General features: G+C 38.4%; 1 protein-coding gene across 5 annotated transcripts in view; it reads right to left on the reverse strand.

Annotated features, from left to right (window-relative positions):
- Nucleotides 1–1,960: 1,960 nt before the first annotated feature.
- The window catches only part of ubr2 (ubiquitin protein ligase E3 component n-recognin 2), a 222,762-nt gene continuing 203,803 nt past the window's right edge, over nt 1,961–20,919 (reverse strand). For all 5 annotated transcript variants that reach the window (XM_059985777.1, XM_059985778.1, XM_059985779.1 and 2 more), the window contains 7 exons: nt 17,221–17,351; nt 8,861–8,969; nt 8,352–8,408; nt 8,146–8,223; nt 5,859–6,029; nt 5,440–5,541; nt 1,961–3,778 (listed from right to left, as the gene is read on the reverse strand). In XM_059985777.1, the coding sequence (XP_059841760.1) occupies nt 3,637–3,778; nt 5,440–5,541; nt 5,859–6,029; nt 8,146–8,223; nt 8,352–8,408; nt 8,861–8,969; nt 17,221–17,351 (790 nt within the window). In that variant the 3' untranslated portion in view covers nt 1,961–3,636. The remainder of the gene's footprint in view (nt 3,779–5,439; nt 5,542–5,858; nt 6,030–8,145; nt 8,224–8,351; nt 8,409–8,860; nt 8,970–17,220; nt 17,352–20,919) is intronic.

Consider the following 20,919-nt stretch of genomic DNA (forward strand, 5'->3'; position numbering starts at 1 on the left):
ATAAATGAAGCATTTTAGAAAACCTGTTAAAATTATTAATATTTTAAAAAGATAATTGAAAAGTAACAATTTTAAGTAGAATTGTTATTGCAATCATTTACTATCCAAATACTGATGCATACTGAGTTCAAAATGTATCATCCAATGTCATGTGTTTTCACAACTGGCTAAGTTGGCGCTCAGCTGGTGAGAGACATTTCCTGTGAAAACATCTCACTACTCTCAGACTGTAAAAAATCATTGGTGCTTCATACAGCAGTAAAGATAATTATTATGTATCCTTTTATTATGGGTGGGCTTTAAAGAATTAAGGGCTGGCACTGCATGCGGTGTGTCAATAAAATTTTATGGGCGTGCCACCTTAGGCACACCTGTCATAGGTTCGCCACCCTGTGTGTTATATTCAAATTGCAGCACCTGTGAAATTTCATGTTTATTCACAAACTAAAATTTTTATTCTTTGATGCCATTCAAAATAAAAATACATCCATTTGCAAAAGATATAATATTGCAAGTTAGATTGCATCTACTGCTTCATACACACAAAGTTTGTTTACTTCACATACTTATGAAGTCACTGTTAAATCTTTTTTCTGCACCCTGTCATTGACTGAATGGAATCAAATATTTTTGCAGCTGGTATAGACTTAGCGAAGCTGGAATTCTTAGCAGCATGAGATCAACTTCAACAAGAGAAAAAGCATTACTTGAAGGGCAATCAGCTCTGGATGAAGCAATGATGATACAAGAAAAAAAGCAAAAACATCCTCAAAACTTCATACAGTAAATCTCAAAATGCACCAAATTAACGTGTGGAATCTAATATTTTAAATCACATTTTCATTTCAAGCACTGTATAATACTCCAACTTCATCAAAGCAGCCATAAAAAGCCTTGCCTTTTAAATGCCTCCATCTTCCGGTAGGCACTAATCAAAACAATAAATGAAAAATGGTTCCTCTTTAAAATTTACAAGGTAAGGCAAAAAATAAATAATGACAACAACACTTTAGAAATTCACCCCAAACTGAGACCCTTCTTCAGGACTTGAAAGCAAGGGGGAAGACTGAAAAGTAAAGGGAAGGAAGTACTCTTTAGCATTCAATGGCTGATTTCTCAGCATCGACTGGAGATACTTGAGCTCTTCAAGCTTGAATAAAATTGAGAATGTATATTAGATGATTGGTATTAATAAATGAGAAATCCAAACTGCAAATCCACGACTTTGGATTACATGATCAAACCAACAGGAAATACATCCGATGTCAGAACAACAAGAAATTAAATGGAGTTTTAGTCAGGACGAAAATGAAAAAAAACTCTTCAGAGGTAATTGCTGTCATTCTAACAGTATCTTTTGAGGTGCAGGAACTAAATGGTTTTTCTCATCCATTTCCATCTGCTGAAAGAATGATTGCCAGGATGGAAAGAGCAAGGGTTATGAAAGGTACACAATCAAGGTATCATGCCTGAGGTTTACAGCATTAAATAAATAAGAACTTACTTGCGATATGATGGAAAACAAATGATCTTTCTGGAACAACTTTTCTGAATTTTGGCAAACCTATCATTGGTTAGTTTGGGTGCCACGGTAGCATAGCAGTTAGCTATTACAGCTTGAGGCGTTCCAGAGTTAGGAGTTGAATTTCAGTGCTGTTCTGTAAGGCGTCTCTTTATTTTCTCCCCATGGAATGCTTGGGCTTTCTCTGGGTCTCCCAGTTTCCTCCCACAGACCAAAGACATATCGGGTAGGTTAACTGGTCATTGCAAATTATCCCATGGTTAGGTTAGGGTTAATTGGGGTTTGCTGGGACAGTGTGATTCAAAGGGCTAGAAGGGCTTACTCAGCCCTGCAGCGCTAAATAAATAAAATAGTTTAAATTCTATGTTTCTGTAACCTTTGTGAATCCTTATTCATTAAAACAAAATTATTTATTATTGCACTGTACTTCAGTCAAGAATGGATTTGAGTCTTCTTTATTTTAGGATGGTTCTAAGCAGTGTTGTTGAAGAGTAATCACATATTTTGTGCTGAAACATGGTCATCAGGCATTACCTATTAAAAGGCAGTACTAATTTTTCCTCCTTCCCATTCTACTACATCCCAGGAATATCACTTAATTCAGTAAAACTATGAAATATCATTCTGGGTTAGACAAATATGTCAAGTTCCTCATTACCTTAAGTACTGATAAACACTTAAGATGTAGTTATGAAAATTAAAGGTCTTCCTCTGTTTGATAATGGCTTACCTTTTAACCATTTAACTTTACAATTATGAAGTTAGATTAAAATGGCACATGGCATATTTGCATGCTAAATCATTTATCCTAGTATACAAAGGCATAGAAGTGCAAATTAGTTAAATTTTTAAACACACGCACAGTCTGCCATAGTCTGCTTGAATGAGTATTTTAAAAAGGTATAACACAATCCATTTCCTCATTTTACTAAACTATCATAACAGATGATAAAATCTTGTACTGGTGATACCGATGGGATAAAATGCTTAAAGGTATGCTGAATGTTCTGCCACTTTCCAACAACACCCCTCCCCTCCCAGGAAAATACCACTTATATGACCCATTTTCAGTTTATTTCATTCTGATAGTTTTCTAGAAAGCAATACCTGAAATAATTCATTATCTACTCCAACAAAAGAACAAAGGAATTAGAGTCTTACATGGTAGTTGTTGCTAGTTGTCTCTAACTGGTAAACCAGACTTCAACCATTCCTCATAAGCAAATACTTATTAATGGAATGCTTTACATACACAAAGTTAGAAAAAATTAAAAATGGAACCATTTTCTCTTCACCTACCATCATTCCTAATAATTATATTTTAAGATGATTAATTGTCACTAAAATTTTCTATCAACTACCCTGATTTCAGTGACCTCTTCAATAATGAGGCTATTTTTAAAATAATTATAAAATGCAAGTTATAAAATAGCTCTATAGATCCTTCAAATGCATTTAGAACATTTTCCATAAACTATTAAATAGTAAGATTCTTATCCTGAAGTGAAACTAACTTTTTTCCAATGGAGGGAACATTTACATATGCTCAGTTTTAGATAAGTTGACTGAAAGCAGATGCACACCTTAAAATGCATTTTAACAAATTGGTGCAAATTGATTTATCCTACTAAAGAAAACATAATAAAGAGGGGAAGAAAGAACTAAAATAAAAGGTTCCATTTGAAGTCCAGCAACCTATTTCTCACTTGACCTGACATTGTTCATTAAACACCACTGACTATATAGAGCACAGAAACACACTTTGGATGTCAATATTGTATTAGTCCAAAACCTGATAAATAATTTGGATTCAAAAAAAAAAATTCAGCTCTTTTGAAAATGTGGGCTTTATTACCCAAAATGCTTCACTGTCAAGGAGACTTTAAGTGCAAATAAAGCAAATGACATCTAAAATAATGCACTTCACATGCGATCCACATTTTCTTAATGACAGGTGAAAAATTATGCAACATTTGAAGTTACTGTAATTCAGGAGCAAGTATTCCAAAAATGGGTAGCCTGAGGTGTATTTCATCTAACCTGATCCTCCGACTTCCCTTGAAAGTTTTTTTTTGCTTCAGATGTGCCGAATGTCTAGTTCTATTGAAAACAAATCACAAGTGCTGCCAGTCAATGCCAACTAGTGTTTGATTCGCTTCTTGTGCACGACCAATTTCTTCTGTAATACTATGCTGTTGCCATAGTTTTTGTAGTTTTCTGTATCGTTCTTTGCACAGATGAAGGGGGTTTCCTCGCCTGTAAAATATAGTTCATATAAGTTTTCACTTTTAACATCAACCTTTCCTACAACACTAGTCGACTAAGAACCTGTCTAAGGAACAAACAATTGTATTGCGTGGAATGTTCATCACATTGAAGCTGTTGTGGAAAATATATATAAATTATTCTAAATAATGCTTTTTCATACTGTATACGTCCACTATATTCAAAATACCATAAATTCCGGTGTATAAGCCAAGAATATGGCCCTAAATTTTGGTCCTGAAATTAGAGGGTGCCAACTTTGGAAAAGTGAATACATAGAAGACAGGTCGTATTTATTGGCTGTTTTTGAGTCAAATTGGTTCCACTGTGGATGCATGAATTCTTTGAATGGTTTGTTTAAACTCACATCTCGTGGCTGGAGCACAGACATCAAACCACCGGGGATGACTGCAATGTCCGTATTTTCAGCTTTCAATGCTGCTTTTGTCTCACCTGACAAGTGCACTTTGAACATGTCCCAGACAAGTAGTTACTTTTCCATCCTGAAACCTTTGGGACATCAACGCCACATCTCTTTAACCCACTTCAAGCAACCCGCTTCGTCCATCCAGCAGCATTCTTGAATGTAAACAACACCCCATGGGAATTTTCTGAGCAATCTTTGTTTTTTTCTCTCAACACAAGATCACTTCTATTCATAAATCAGGAGCACCAACTTTGCGTAGCTTCGAAATTTTTGCCGACTTCACTGTTTTTCAGCCCACTTCAACACTTGAACTTGAATCATTTCTCTGGTAACAATGTATCCAGACGATCGCTGGTGATTCACCCACTCTAAAACTTTTTCTTCGAGTTCTGGCCACTGGCATGTTTTCCCGCGGTTTGCACATTTCATCTTTGGCATTTCCCTCAGCGTGTCCTCTGCCTTTCTCCACTCTCTCACTTGTTTCTCGTTTACACTAAACATCTTAGCAGCTGCAGAATTATTCGTTCCTTTAGCAAAATCAACAACCTTCAGCTTGAAGCCAGCATCATATCACATTCGATTTAATCTTTTGTACATGGTGGTTGCAAACTCAATACTGAGTACACGTACTGATCCCGTCACCCCGTGCTATGTTTTAACGAGATTACAGTGGGCGTTAAATGGTTTCATGGGGGTTACATTTAAGAGGATTCTTTACCATTGGGAACCTAATCCAAAACTTCCCTCCCTGATTTATTTATTAAGAATTCACTTATAATGCTCTTATTTTCTTAGCAGGGACTGGTTCACAAAATCTCCAGGTTCTGGATCTGACAAAGCTGAGTACCGGCATGTGAGATCTTGTGATCTTTTCTGGTTAAATCAAAAACCTCTACAACAGGGGTCGGCTTAGACAAAGGTAACATGAAAAAGTCACTTTTTTAACCTTGAAAATGGGGTTTCGGCTTATATACTGGAATTAAAGGTACTCAAATTTCATCAACCATTACAAATACATTTTTGCACTAACTAGTAAGAACAAGCTCCCCAAAAATTCAAATAGATTTAGAATCTGATATTCTTCTGCCATTACAATAAAAGCAAACAGCATGGAATTAACATTTCTACATGTCACTGGGTCAAATATAAAATCTCAACTAATTTGTACTCTTTCACTGAAATGCATTTCCTGTTTTTGGAAGAATAAATATTTTAAACTGTTTACCTAAGTCCTTGATCTGTCTCTCCATAATCATCAAGGTAGGGTGGTGGATAAAAGCATCCTTTTGTTTTTCCAGCTAGAAAGAGGACCTGACTTTCTCGAACTCTGTGAATACACAAGAGTACAAATACATCATTTTGTCTTGACTCAGGGAAAAAGAAATCAGGTGACCATTTCAATCTAGTTTCTTGATCAAGAATCAAATAATCTTATTCAGGATAAGTGTTGAAAGTCAGCTAAGGATGAAAATCCAATGGAACAGGAAATATTTTAGAACCATTCTCTATAGTCACTCAGCCATGTTCAGTTCCGGGTTTACTGATGAACACATCAACTATGATTTATATAATGGTCACGTGCCATTTGTGGACCTAGCTAAGACTCTAGTTCTAAATGTTTATGGCAATAAGATTCAAACTCACCGCAAAAAAATTCCAACTCCACAACCGCAAGTATAGGTATGAGCAGTGCAAGCACCAACATCTTCACCTTCTAGCTCTGTCTGACAGCAATAGCTCTGAGAACAAAGCATTCCTCCACACACCAAGCAAAGAGTTGGTGCACGACTTTTATCGCCACCAGATTTTGGACATCTGTTTATTATTGCAAAGAGAAAAGGAAAACCTTGCATTGTGATCATGAACAAAACAAAATTCTCACAATATAGCAATTCGGATTAGGGTGAAGAACTATTTGTTTTTGGCGAAGGAAAATGTCAATTTTTAGTGTCATCTTACAATTCTTCATTACATCACATCTGTTCATAGTTGATGAGTGCAACTAAATCTGCTCAAAACTTTGAATGGTCTTTCAAAGAGAGGAAGGGAGAAAAAAGCTCACAGAATGCAAATCTGTACCAGAGCAATGTAATTTGATATTGTGTAACTTATTTTAATGAAGACATTCAAAAAGGAAACTATTTTCAAACAACAAATTCACCCAAATATTTATGTATATTAAAATTAGGAAATGTAGCACCCCTCCAAAATCAACAGGCTTCTAAATCCAGATCTACTGGAAAGACAGGGTGTTGGGATTGGAGGCGAGAGCCAATTCTGCTCACTCTCCCATGAGGTTCATTCCTCTCTCCGTGGCACTGGGGCAATGAAGACCGCCCTCAGTTATTGTGCTCCGTGTCTACCACGATGGACTGATACCAAGGCTCTGTACCTACTCCGGGGTTCAGATCTCAGGAATGTTGTCACTCGCTTCTACTGTTTGCACCCTTTGTGTTTTTTACCCACTTTTCTTTGTGGAATGGGTGTTGGTTTTTATTTTTTTTAATTGTATTCTTTCGGGTTTCTTGCTTTGTGGCTGCCTGTCACAAACAATTCTCAAGGTTGTACAATTTAAACATTCTTTGATAGTAAACCTACTTTGAAATCTCAGTAAAATAGATAATTCAGCAGTAAAGCACAGCAGGGAAACAGCCGGCAGAACTTGGTCAGAAAATTTGCGAGCCTTGATATTTGTGGTTATCCTGAAAAACGTGTGTTTTTCTAAATGAAGCTGGTGACATCCCCTGTGAAATCGGTGTTTCACTTTTCTTCAGCACCACTGCTTCCTTTCTGTTCAACATTAGGAACTATTTTCAAGTTCACATATATTGGGAAGGTGTTTTCAAGTTGTCATAGTCAGGGAGAGAGAAGGGGCTTAGCTACTAAGTGTGGTGGAACCGTTTCTACTGACAGGAGGAGCAGCAAAGGTGGGTTACTGATGCCTTAAAACCAGCTACTTCAGGCGGATGGAGTTTATCAGCTGTGGTTGACAGCTTATTTAGGAGAAGGAAAACTCTGACCTTAAACCATCACCACTTTGTGGTTGTACCCACTTATGGGGAAGGCTTCAGGAGTAACTCCTGCGATGCCACTGGTGTCAAATGGTATTGCTATTACTTTGGATTCATCAGCTGCATAAAGAGATGGAGCCTGTTGCACGTGCGACAGCTTGCCCTCCTGTTCTCATACTGCCCGAGAGCTAGCACATAATATCATGGTTGTCCCTAACCAACAGAGGGACTCAACCCTCATATATTGGAAAATTTGGCTACCTTTTCAAATTATTTACTTCTGGCATGTTATACAACTCCATGAATTCCCCCTCACCCCCACCACGTCTTTGGGATGCAGGAGGAAAACAGAGCACCCAAACAAAATCCTTGTGGTTACAGCAAGAATGTGCAAACTCCATAGACAGTACCAGAAGCAAGGATTCACCCTGGTCGCTGGTACTGTAAGGCATCAGCTCTATTAGCTATATCAGATTTATTGCAATCAGTGGATTTAGTACAATACCTTTCTACCATTTTAATCACTTTTTCCAATGACAATTGGAAATGAGGACACGAATGCCAGCATTTATTGGCGACCCTCAAATCATTGGTATTGTACATGCATTAGAACTACAAAAATAAGCAATGGATTAGCATTCTGAAGAAGAAAGACAAATCATGGCTGAAAATAATTTTGAGAAACTACATAGAGTCAAGAACATCCTTTTGCCATACATTCCCCTGATCAATAGTGTTCACTGACTTGAATATAAGATTTAAAAATTGAAATATGTACATAATTCTTGTTCTTTAATCTTTGCAAGCATTAAAACAAAGATGGATGTGTTTACATTGAATAAACGACTAGCCATTAATTAAAAATTAGATCAATGTTAAATGCAAATAATTAGAATTTGGAATGTATTTAATTTACTCACATAAAACAGGATGCCTGGTTTATAAGACAGCTGTAATCATCAGGAAGGTCTATCAATTTATTTGACTCTCTAGGATAACTAGAAATAGCAGAGTGGAAAGGATGGGATAGTGGAGAAGGGAATTGAAACTGTTAATATTTTGCAAACAGTAAATTTGAAGAATTAATAAGTCAACGTAGAAAATGAATTATCACAAAATCACCTACCTAACAGCTGTTCTCTCCCCTTTCACAAAACTCTGCACTTCTGCAGCTCCACACCACCTACAAATTCAAAATTATATTGAGATGTTAGCCTCCAACAAAATATTAATGGAATCAATGGAACCCCATTAAATATTTGCAATTAGGCTAATGAATGAGCTAAACAGCACCTAGGCCTATTATACTATTTAATAATAGCAAAGCTGACCTGATTGCAACCTTAGCTCTTTTCTCTTGTCTACCATGGTAACCATCCACTCTTTTTCAAGAAGTTACTTATTAAACTTACTAACTGTTGATATCAAGAGACAGCTGATCAAATTGTCCTTTGAAAAAATGATCAGCTTATTAAAAACAGCAGACTTTAGAAGTAATATACTGTATAAAGAATGTGTTTCCTTAATCAAAGCATTTGCAATGGCAACACCAGAACTATTTGATTTATGCAATGTAGAAGCAAATATTTCTTGCATATCCTCACTGTATAGAAAGTTAAGGTTTTTGAGCCTTACCTTTGCATCAATGGCTCAATTGTATCACTGTTTGTCTGGAAAAGACTCATTAGGTTTATTGGCAGAGAAAGATAACGACATAGTAGTTCAAAGTGCTGTGGTCCATTCTCTGTTAATTAAGAGAAATTGTATTAATTTAGCTAGTAGACATAAAAAAAATTAAATTATTTCAAAATATTTTTCCACTCAGATTCAAATGTTAGACTTTTTTTTGTTCTACAAAATGCTATACTTAACAGTATTGGTAAAGTAGTTGAAATAAAATAAATGCAATGAAAAAGAAAAACTACCAAGAATTTAACAACATATACAAATTAAGAGAAAATTTATGTTCTTCTGAATTTGGTATGGATGCAATTGCAGGATTTTTCTAAAAGAAGCTCATTCAAAATTTATTGTTGGAAAGGATTTTTCAAAATATCATAGTTAAGCAAGGAGAACCAACCCATAAGCACTAAAATATGTAAATCTGTATAGGTGCTTCTGAGATGGCTTCCTTGTTCCTTAGCCCTAGTTTCCTCTCCAACACAGTGGATAGAGGCCCTGACTGCAGCTCATTTATTTTCTGCACCTCTGCTTTCAGCCTTTCCTGGATAGAACAAGGAGAGAGCTCAATTACAGTACCCAGATGCAATGGATTAACTATCCCTTGCAACTTCTGACAGCTCCAGGAAGAACCCACCATCAGACACATATCCCAGTGGCTCCACTGATTTTGTGAACATAGAGATATTATGAATGTATAATAGGACTGAAGTTTCAGAATGTATAATGCCTTGAAAATGTATTCATCGCCCACAAATATTTCCACATTTTACTGTCTTATTTTCTAAATTTAAAATATATTTAAGTAGGATATTTGAGCTAATCTGCAAAACATTGTGCATTATATGTTAAATCAAAAGAAACATTTCAAAACCTGGCAACAATTTACAAAACATTAATAATCAAAATTGTGAGGCTGAAAAAGTATTCATCCCCTCTGCTTACTTTCCTCAGGTACAATACTGTACATTACCTTACCAACTCACCCAATTTGTTGATGTAGAAAATTGGAGAATCACCTGTTTTCAATGAATTCATAATAAATACCCCTCTCTCCAAGGTCCAACAGTATGGCAGATTTTCAACAAATCAAACCAAAATGAAGACAAAAGAACATTTAAGACAAGTCAGGGAAATGACAATAGAGAAGCACAAATCTGGGGAAAGGTACAAGACTATCTCAAAGGCACTGAACATTCTTCGGAGGTCAGTAGAGTTTATCACAAAAAAATAGAAAAACTAAGGAACAACAGCCACACTTCCTAGGTCAACCCACCCCTCTAAACTTAAGTCACTGGAGAAGAATGACACTTATCAGAGAGGCTACTGTAACAGCAACAGTCACTCTGAGTGACCTGCAGAAGTCGGTGGCTGCAACTGGAAATGAAGTTCATGGCTCGACAATATCCAAGGCCTTGCACAAAAAGGGTATTTATGGATGAGTGGCAAAGCAATAGCCCTGGCTTAAAAAAAAAGGCATATCTTTGCCCATAAAGATGTTGTAAAGCATCACAAAGAAGACATTGGAAAGATATGTGACAGCAAGTGAAAAGCTGTAGGTATATTTTTAACCCACAGTTTATTGTTTTCCCTTTTTCATATTTGCTCAGAACAGTAGGGAAGGCAGTCAGGATAGTTGACTGTTCCTCTTGCAGGATATAGGAAGGCAGGGAGACCTCCAGTGTCCCTGACAACCTCACCTGCAAGAAGTGCATCCAGCTGCAGCTTCTAACCCTCCACTTTAAGGAGTTGGAGCTGGAGTTGGATGAACTCCCGATCGGTTGAGAGGCTGAGGTGGTGATAGAAAGGATGTATAGAGAGGTTGTTACATGCAAAGTGCAGGACACAGGAAACTGGGTGACAGTCAGGAACAGGAAAGGGATAAAACAGCCATTGCAGAGTACTCTGTGGTCATTTCCCTTAACAATAGGTATACTACTATTGGAGGAAGACAGAGCCGAGGAAGGTCACAGCAGTTCGGTCACAGGAACTGGGTCTGGCTCTGTGACTCAGAAGGGAAGGGGGAGAAGAGGCGGCTGTGGTGGTAGGGGATTCATTAGTTAGGGGAACAGAAAAAAGGTTCTGTGTCAGAGAACAAGATTCCTGGATGGTATTTTGCTTGGATTGAGTCCTCAGCATCCTTAAGAGGGAAGGTGAGCATTCTTAAGCATCCATGTATGTACCAATGACATGGGAAGGAAGAATGACGAGGTTCTACAAAGTGATTCAGGGAATTAGATACTAAGTTAAAGGACAAGATGTCCAGGCTTGTGATCTCAGTTTTGCTACTTGTGCCATGTGCTAGTGAGGCCAGAACTAGGATAATTATACAGTTCAACACTTGGCTAAAGAGTTGGAGTAGGAGGGACAGCATAAGATTTTTGGATCATTGGGTTCTCTTCCAGGGAAGGTACAATACGTACAGAAGGGACAGCTTGCACCCAAACTAGGAGAGTAATATTCAAACACACACAAAATGCTGGTGGAACACAGCAGGCCAGGCAGCATCTATAGGAGAAGCACTGTTGACATTTCCGGCCGAGACCCTTCGTCAGGAGTCCGTCAACAGTGCTTCTCCTACAGATGCTGCCTGGCCTGCTGTGCTCCACCAGCATTTTGTGTGTATTGTTTGAATTTCCAGCATCTGCAGATTAACTCGTGTTTGCCTTTTAATATCCTAGCAAGAAGGTTTGCTAGTACTGCATGGGGAGGGGGTTAAGATTAGAGTTGCAGGGGGTTGGGAACCACAATGTCAGAACAGACAGTGGAGAGGTTGTGGAGAGATATTGTTAAGACCTCAGACAAAGTCAGGAATCAAAAGGTTGACCATGTCGCAACTAATGCCCTGAGCTGCATATATTTCAAAGCAAGAAGTACCGTAGGAAAGGCAGATGAGTTCATGGAATTATGATATTGTAGCCATTGGTGAAACTTGGTGGCCGGAGTGGCAGAACTGGCAGCTCAATATTCTGGGGTTTTGTTGTTTTACATGAGACAGAGTGAGAGGGATTAAAGGAGGAGGGGTGGTGTTACAAATCAGGGAAAATGTCACAGCAGTGCTGGGTCAGTACAGACCGGAGAACTCGTTTAGTAGGTGTTATGGCTGGAACTGTGGAATAAGAAAGGCATATACATGCTAATGGGGCTATACTGCGGACCACCCAACAATCTGAGGGATTGAGATGAACACATTTGTGCAGTGAAAGCAGACAGTTGCAAGAAAAATAAAGTTATTATAGTAGGTGATTTTAACTTCCCACCCATTGACCGGGACTCCCATACTGTGAAAGGACTAGATGCGATACAGTATGTCAAATGTGTTCAAGAGAGCTTCCTCAATCAGTACATAGAAGTCCCAACAAGAAAATGTATGACACCTGATCTGCTATTAGGGATTGAGGCAGGGCAGGTGACAGAAGTTTGTGTAGAACACTTTGAATCTAGCGATCATAATGCCATTAATTTCAAAGTAAATATGCAAAAACTAGGAGAAAAGCCAATTTTGATAGTATCAGAAAGGATCCAGCAAGTGTGGATTGGGACAGGCTGTTTTCTGGAAAAGTTGTACTTGGAAAGTGGGAGGCCTTCAAAAGTGAAATTTTGAGCGAACAAGGTTTTTATGTGCCTGTCAGATAAGAGGTAAAGATAGCAGGTTTAGGGAACCTTGGTTTTCAAGATATATTAAGGTTAAGAAAGAAAAGGAGATATATTGCAGATATAGACAAGTAGGAATAAATAAGGTGCTTATGGAGTATAAAAAATGCAAGAGAAAGAAGTCAGGAAGGCTAAAAGGAGGCATGAAGTTTTTGCATCTGTATTTACTCAGGAAAGGACACAAAGTCTACAGAAGTGAGACAAAGTGCATCAATTTCATGGACCCTATACAGATTACACAGGAGGAGGTGTTTGCTGTCCTGAGGCAAAATAGGTGGAAAAATCTCCAGGGCATGACAAGGTGTTCTCTTAGACCCTGTGGTAGGCAAGTGCAGAAATTGCCTGGACTCTGGCTGAGATAGTTCAATCATCCTCAGCAACAGGTGAGGTTCCGGAGGATGAAGGATAGCCAATGTCGTCCTGTTGTTCACGAACGGTTCTAAAAATAAACCAGGTAATTATAGGCCAGTGAGCGTAATATCAGTTGTGGGAAAGTTATTGTAATTTATTCAAAGGGACAAAATATATGAATATCTGAATAGTCATGGACTGATTAAGGATAGTCAGCATGGCTTTGTGCGTGGTAGGTTGCAACTAACCAACCTATAGAGTTTTTTTGAGGAAGTTACCAGGAAAGTTGATGGACGCAAGGTAGTGGATGTTGTCTACATGGATTTTAGGAAGGCATTTGACAAGGTCCCACATAGGAGATTGGTCAAGGAGGTTCAGTTGCTCAGCATTCAAGATGAGGTAGTAAATTGGATTAGACATTGGCTTTGTGGGAGAAGCCAGAGAGTGGTAGTAGATGGTTGCCTCTCTGATTAGTGGATTGCTGCAGAGATTGGTGCTGGATCTGTTGTGTTTGTCATCTATATTGACGATTTTGATGATAATGTGGTTAACTAGATCAGCTAATTTGCAGAAGACAGCAAGACTGGGGGTGTAGCAAACAATAAGGAAGACCATCATGGCTTGCAGCGGAATCCAGACTAGCTAGAAAAATGGGATAAAAAGAAGGGCAGATGGAATCTTGCACAGTGAACAGCAGCAAATCGAGGAATGCTGTAGAACAAAGTGATCTGGGAATAGAGGTCCAGAATTCATTGAAAGTGGAGCCACAAGAAGATTAGGTTATAAAGAAAGCTTTCAGTACACTGGTCTTCATAGTTAATACTTAATTTATGAGTATTAATCCTTGAGTACAGGATGTTATGTTGAAGTTGTACAAGATGTTGGTAAGGCTTAATTTGGAGTACTGAATGCAAGTTTGGTCCCTACCTACAGAAAAGATGTATACAAATTTGAAAGGGTACAGAGAAAATTTACAGGGATGCTGTTGGGACTGGAGGACCAGAGTTATCAGGAAAGACTGAACCAGTGTGGATTTTATTTCTTGTAATGTAGAAGATTGAAGGGAGAATTGATTGAGGTATACAAAATATTATGAGGGATATAGGTAGGGTAAATGAAAGCAAGCTTTTCCCATTGAGGTTGGGTGGGACTACAAATAAACATCATGGGTTAAGAGTGAAAGGTGTAAAGTTTAATGGGAACCTCTTCACTCAGAGGGCCATGAGCATGTGGAATGAGCTGCCAGTGCGATTGGTGTATGCAAACTCTATTTCAAAGTTTAAGAGAAGTTTATGTAAGTACATGGATAGTAGGGGTATGGAGGGCTATGATCCTGATGCAGGTTGATGGGAGTAGGCATGGACTAGATGGGCCAAAGAGACTGCTTCTGTGCTGTATTATTCTTAAACTCTACATGGAAGAAGGTTTAATGGGTGGACAACTAAAGTAAAGCTTTTTGGCCTGAATACTAAACATGTGGCGTAAAAATATAATACTATGCATCAGCCAGGTAACACCATCCCTACTAAGTATGCTATGGGGATGCTTTTCAGCAGCAGAGACTGGAAATCTGGTCAAGATTGATGAGAGAATGAATGCTGCCAAGTACAGAGAGATCCTGGATAAAAACCTGTTAGACTGCCAGAGAACTTAAACTGGAGAGGAAGCTAGTCTTTACTCAGGACAACAACCCAAAGCACACTGCCAGAGCAACCTTGAAGTGGCTTCAAATGAAGAAAATTGTTGTCCTTGAGTAGTTCGGTCCTGACCTTAACCCAATCGACCATCTCTGGCAAGTGCTCAAAGCTGCTGCCCACTGCCACTCCCCAAATAATCTGGCACAGTTTGAGCAACTTCGCAAGGAGAAATGGGAAAATCCTGCTGCATCACATTGTGCAAAAAGACTACCGACTGTAATAGCTGTGAGAGGTAGTTCAACTGAGTACTGAGCAAAGGGGGAATGAATACATTTGAACTACTGACATCTCAGTTTCTGAATTTTTAGTTTTTTATCCTTTACAACTTTCCCTGTTTTTGGGTTCCACTTTGAAAGGAGCATGAGATTCACAAACAAAAATTGTCAGTTAAATTGACCAAAAGCCCTGGTTGTAATACTCATTTAAGGGAACAAAGGGGTGGGGACTGAATACATTTACAAGGCACTGTAACAAGTAATAGGTTGCACTCAAGGCAGCTATCCCATTGGATAAAAGACTAGAAGACTATAAAACAAAGGAGTAGAATTAGGCCATTTGACCCATGGATTCTGCTCCATCATTCCATCACGGCTGATTTATTATTCCTCTGAACCCTATTCTCTTGCCTTCGCCCTGCAACCTTGATATGTCAAATAATCAAGAACATATCAACCTCTGCTTTAAATATACTTAGTTACTTGGCCTCTACAGCCATTCGTGGCATTGAATTCCTCAGATTCACCATCCTTTGGCTAAAGAAATTCCTCTCATCTCTGTTCTAAATGGTTGTCCCCCTATTCTGAGGCTGTGCTCTCCGGTCATTAGACTCACCTGCTATAGGTAACATCCTCTCCACATCATTTCTATCTAGACCTATCAATATTCAATAGGTTTCAATGAGATTCCCTCTCATTCTTCTAAACTCCATCGAGTACAGGCCCAGAGCCATCAAATGTTCCTGATGTTAACCCTTCCATTCCTGGAATCATTTTCATGAACCCCTGGATCCTTTCAAATGCCAACACAACTTTTCTTAGATAAGGGATCAAAAATTGTTCATAATACTTGGTGCAGTCTGACCAATACCTTACATCCTTGCTCCTATATTCTAGTCATCTTGAAATAAATGCAAACATTGCATCTGCCTTCCTTATCACCGAATGAACTTGCAATGTTAACCTTTATGGAATCCTGCACAAGAACTCCCAAGACCCTTTGTACCTCTAATGTTCGAATTTTCTCTGTTTAGAAAATAGTTTATGCCTTTATTCCTTCTACTAAAGTACATGACCACACACTACCCTGAACCATATTCCATCTATCACTTCTTTTCCCATTCCCTTAGTGTGTCTAAGTTCTTCTGCACTTCCACATTTCTTTGTATCATCTGCAGACTTGGCCAAAAAGCCATCAATTCTGTCATCCAGATCACTGATGGATAATCTGAAAACAAACTGTCTCAATAATGACCTCTGTGGAACACCATTAGTTACTGGCAGCCAACCAGAATTGGCTTTCTTTATTTTCACATCTTTGCCTCCTGCCATTCCTGTAATACCATGGCAGCTTAACGTACAGCACCTTGTCAAGGGCCTTCTGAAAATCCAAACAACATCCACTGACTCTCCTTTGACCATCCTGCTTGTTCCAACAAAAGGTTCCAAAAGATTTCCACTTAAGATAACTAGGCCTATTTTATCATGTGTTTTCAAGTACCCTGAAACCTTATCCTAAATAATGGGCTCCAAAATCTTCCCAAACACTGAAGACAAGCTAACTGGCCTATAATTTCCTTTCTTATGCATACTTCTCGCCTTAAAGAGTGGAGTAACATTCGCAATTTTCCAGTCCTCCAGAACGATTCCAAAATAGTGATTTTTGAAAGATCATTACTAATCTCCACAATCTCTTCAGCTAGCTATTTCAGAAGCCTGATGTGTAGTCTATCTCAGTCAGGAGACTTATTTACCTTCAGAACTTTCAACTTTCCCCTAATAATAGCAACTACACTCACTTTTGCTCTCTGATACTCTCAAATTTCTGGCATACTGCTAGTGTCTTCCACGATGAAGACTGATGCAAATTACTTAGTAAGTTTGCTTGCTATTTCTTTGTCCACCGTTACTATCTCTCCAGCATAATTTCCCAAAGGTCTGATATCCACACTTGCCTTGTTTTCACTCCATGTATCTGAAAAAAACTTGATATCCTCTCTTATATTACTAGCTAGCTTACCTTCATTTTTCATCTCTCTCCTTAGGCTTTTTTAATTGCTTGTGCTGGTTTTTAAAAACTTCCCAATCCTCTAACTTTGCATTAATTTATGTTAAGTTTTATGCCCTCTCTTGCTTTTTGCTGTTTTTGACTTCCCCCGTCAGCCACAATTGCCTCATCCTCCCTTTAAATATGTATACCAACTAATCTGCATTTGTCTTTCTGGTTAAATCTATTTCATTCAGAGCACAAAACCTAAAGCTTGGAGAAAATGTTAACAGTACATACTTCAGCTTAATATGCAAAATAACTTAGTACTGTTTATCCATAATACCCAAATGAAAAACTTGGTTTCCAGACCTAACCCTAACACCAACAAAATAAAACTCCAAAAATTACCTTGCAATTCAACTGGTACTGGGACACCATTAAGATAGTGAAAGAACAAAGCAGAACATCGTAGATAGGGCATAATTCCAGTCTTGATATATTGCCAAAGGTGCCAACCCGAGGCCAAGAAATTCAAGGCACTATTGGAAATAAAACGCAAAAGCAATGATTCTTTAAGAAGATGATGCGTGCTTAAAAAAACAATATAGTAATCTGTAGCATGTCATCATATACCAACAGTGTACAATTTGAAATCTTATTTTATAACAATGTTCTCACAGCTATTCTGATGTTGTCTTAAACTAATTTCATACTATCAGACAGCTTCTCCCAGGCTATCTTATACGGATTCTTTGTAAGAACATCTGTTCCGCAAGCATTTTAAAGATCAACTTAATTTCAAGCCACTGAAGGCAGATTTCCGTTTATCAACTAATTTCAAGCCACTGAAGGCAGATTTCCGTTTATCAACTTTACGATGCCCATTGTCATGACTTGTATAAAAGACTGGATTAACTTATTGCCAAGATCTCACCATAAAGTCTTTCTCCCATTTCATGTTATATTCCACAGAAATATAATCCCTCAAGTAACTGTCCAAATGATGAGTCTTCAAGAGTCTAGACAGAGAATAATAGTACAATACTGGAGTGGCCTTGAGGAGGATAACAAGGGGTCACCTAGTAACAAGAAGCTATGTCGGGTGGTTTTCTTCTTTTCACTCCAGAAAAAAATCTGCAGGATGATTTTAGCCTGAGCTATCAAGGATCACTGAGCTATCAAGGATCTTCCCTGAAACTATAGTCTTAATTGTAATGAAATTAAAAACCTAATGAACAGCCAATAAATAACTTGCAATTGACTTTGTGATGATATTGAATAGATGTCATACCCGGCTGAATACTAAAGATCTGTGTAAACTAACTGTCTGGAGTACTTATGGATATATTCAAACTCTTGTTTCTGCAGTTTATGGTTCTGTTTGCTTCAAAATTGCACATAATGTTTTGGCACCCAGGAAGAGCTGGATGATCTGGCTCAATGTCTACTGTTTGGTAGTAGTTACATCAACTATAATGAAGTGCTTCAAAAGGTAGGTTATGGGACGAATCAACCCTTGCCTCAGAAATAGCCTGGATCTGCTCCAATTTGCCTCCTGCCACAATAGATGAACAGCAGATGTGATTTCTATGGCTCTTTACTCTACTCTAGACCATCTGGAGACCAGGAACTTGTACATCAGGCTGCTATTCATCAATGATGCTTGGTGTACAACACAATCAGCCCACCCAAATTCATCAAGCTTCAGGCTTCCATATTTCCTTCTGTACATTCAACTTTGTTACTGGCAAATCTCAGTCACTGAGGATTTGTAACAACGACTCACCTTCACTGATCATCAGCATAATCTATACATGGATCTGTGTGGCACAGCACTAATGCCACCTTCAAATTTGTCAACACACAGATGACAATCAGCTTACTGGAGCAAGATCCAGTAATGGTTGAACAGTGGCACAACAACATCTTGCTCAACATCAGCAAAACTAAAGAGTTGATTGTTGATTTCAGGAAGGTGAAGAAGGGCCAGTCTACACTGGGGGAATGCAGAGAAGTCACCAGCTTTACACTTCTGAGCATTAACCTATTGGATGACCTGTCCTGGGTCCAGCATATAGATACAATCATAAGTGTGCCAGCATCTTTACTTTCTTAGGAGGATAAGGAGGTTTGGCTTGTCAATGAACCCTAACAAACTTCTACAGATGTACTGTTGAAAGTATCCTGACTGTTGCATCATAGTCTGATATAGTAATTCAAATGGTCAGGAATGTAATAAGTTGCACGACTTTACCTAATACATCATGAGCACATCCCATCCTAAAATCAGTATTATCCATAGAAGGCACTGCTTCAAGGCAGCAACATCCAAAAGTCCCTACAATCTGGGCTATGCCATCTTTTTGAAGCTATCAATGAGAAAGAGTGACAGAAGCTCCATACCATCAGGTTCAAGAACAGTTAATTCCCCTCAATCATTTGGTCATCAAACCAACCAGAAAAACCATAATCATCATTGCAACACTAAGACAACACATATCACTTTGTATGACAATGGACTTTGATTTTTTTCTACTGTTTTTTCTTGCGAAGTTTATGTTTTTCTTGTGAATGCTGCTTATATAGTGCTATGTTCCTGTGATGCTGCTGCAAGTTTTTCATTACACCTGTACATACAGTGCTTCGTGAAAGTATTCAGCCCCAATCCTTTTTACATATAAATAAGGATTACAATCAGGGATTTTGATTAAGTTAACTGACAATTTTTATTTCTGAATCACATGCTCCTTTTTTCACAGCAGAGCCCAAAAAACAGGGTCAATTGCAAAACATGAAAAACTAAACACTCAAAATCTGAAGTGTCAGCAATTCAAAAGTATTTATTCCTGCTATGCTCAGAAGTTAATTGAACCATCTCTCGCATCTATTACAGCCAGTGGTCTTTATGGATGTCTCTATTAGCTTTGCACAATGTGATGCAGCGAGATTTGCCAATTTCTCCTTGCAAAATTGCCAAGCTGTGCCAGGTTATTTGGGGAGCAGTGGTGGACAGCAATTTTGAGGTCTTCCCAGGGATGTTTGATCAGTTAAGGTCAGGACTCTGACTTGTCAATCAAGGACATCAATTTTCTTCATTTGAAGGCACTCCAAGATAGTTCTGGCAGTGTGCTTCGGGTCGATGTCCTACCAAAAGACAAATTTCCTCTCCAGTTTAAGCTTTGAGGCAGAGGCTAGAAGGTTTTTATCCCAGATCTCTCTGTATTTAGGAGTATTCATGATCCTATCAATCCTGACCAGATTTCCAATCCCTATTGCAGAAAAGCATCACTGTAGCATAATGCTACCTCCACATTCTTTATATTAGGGATGGCGTTACCTGGCTGATGTGCAGTATTGGATTTATGCCACATGTGCTGTTTAGTGTTGAGGCCACAAAGTTTCACTTTACTCTCATCCAACAATAACATCTTCTACCACATCTTTACAGTATCTTTGCTTTGCAAAGTCTTTACAGGCAAGGATATGCTATTCATTAGCCAGGGCTTCTTCCTTGCAACTCTTCCATAAAGGCCTTTCAGATTGTGGAGCCATGAACTTCATTTCCAGTTGCAGCCCTTGACTTTTGCAGCTCATTCTGAGTAAGTGTTGGCATCACAGCAGCCTCTCTTACAAGTGCTGTTCTTCTTTGGCAACTAAGTTTAGAGGGGTGGCCTGATCAAGGTAGCGTGGCTGTTGTTTCATATTTCTCCATTTTGACACAATGGACAGCACTGAGCTCTGAGGTATGTTCAGTGCCTTTGAGATGGTCTTGTACCCTTCCCTGATTTGTGCTTCTCTATTATCACTTCCTTAACTTGTCTTGAATGCTCTTCTGTCTTCAATTTGGTTTGGTCTGTTGAAAATTTATCATACTAAAGGACCTCACAGAGAAAGGGCATATTTATTCTTATGAATTCATTGAAAGCAGTTTATCCTCCAATTTTCTACATGAGCAAACTGGGTGAGGTGGTAAGGTGATATGCAGTATTGCACATGAGGATAGTTAACATAGTAGGAATGAATACTTTATCCAGAATCAGATTTAATATCACCTGAAAATTTTGGGAAATTTATCTTTACAGCAGCAGTACAATAAATACATGACAA

The sequence above is a fragment of the Hypanus sabinus genome, chromosome 12, assembly GCF_030144855.1.
Source record: "Hypanus sabinus isolate sHypSab1 chromosome 12, sHypSab1.hap1, whole genome shotgun sequence".
Classification (NCBI taxonomy): Eukaryota; Metazoa; Chordata; class Chondrichthyes; order Myliobatiformes; family Dasyatidae; genus Hypanus; species Hypanus sabinus.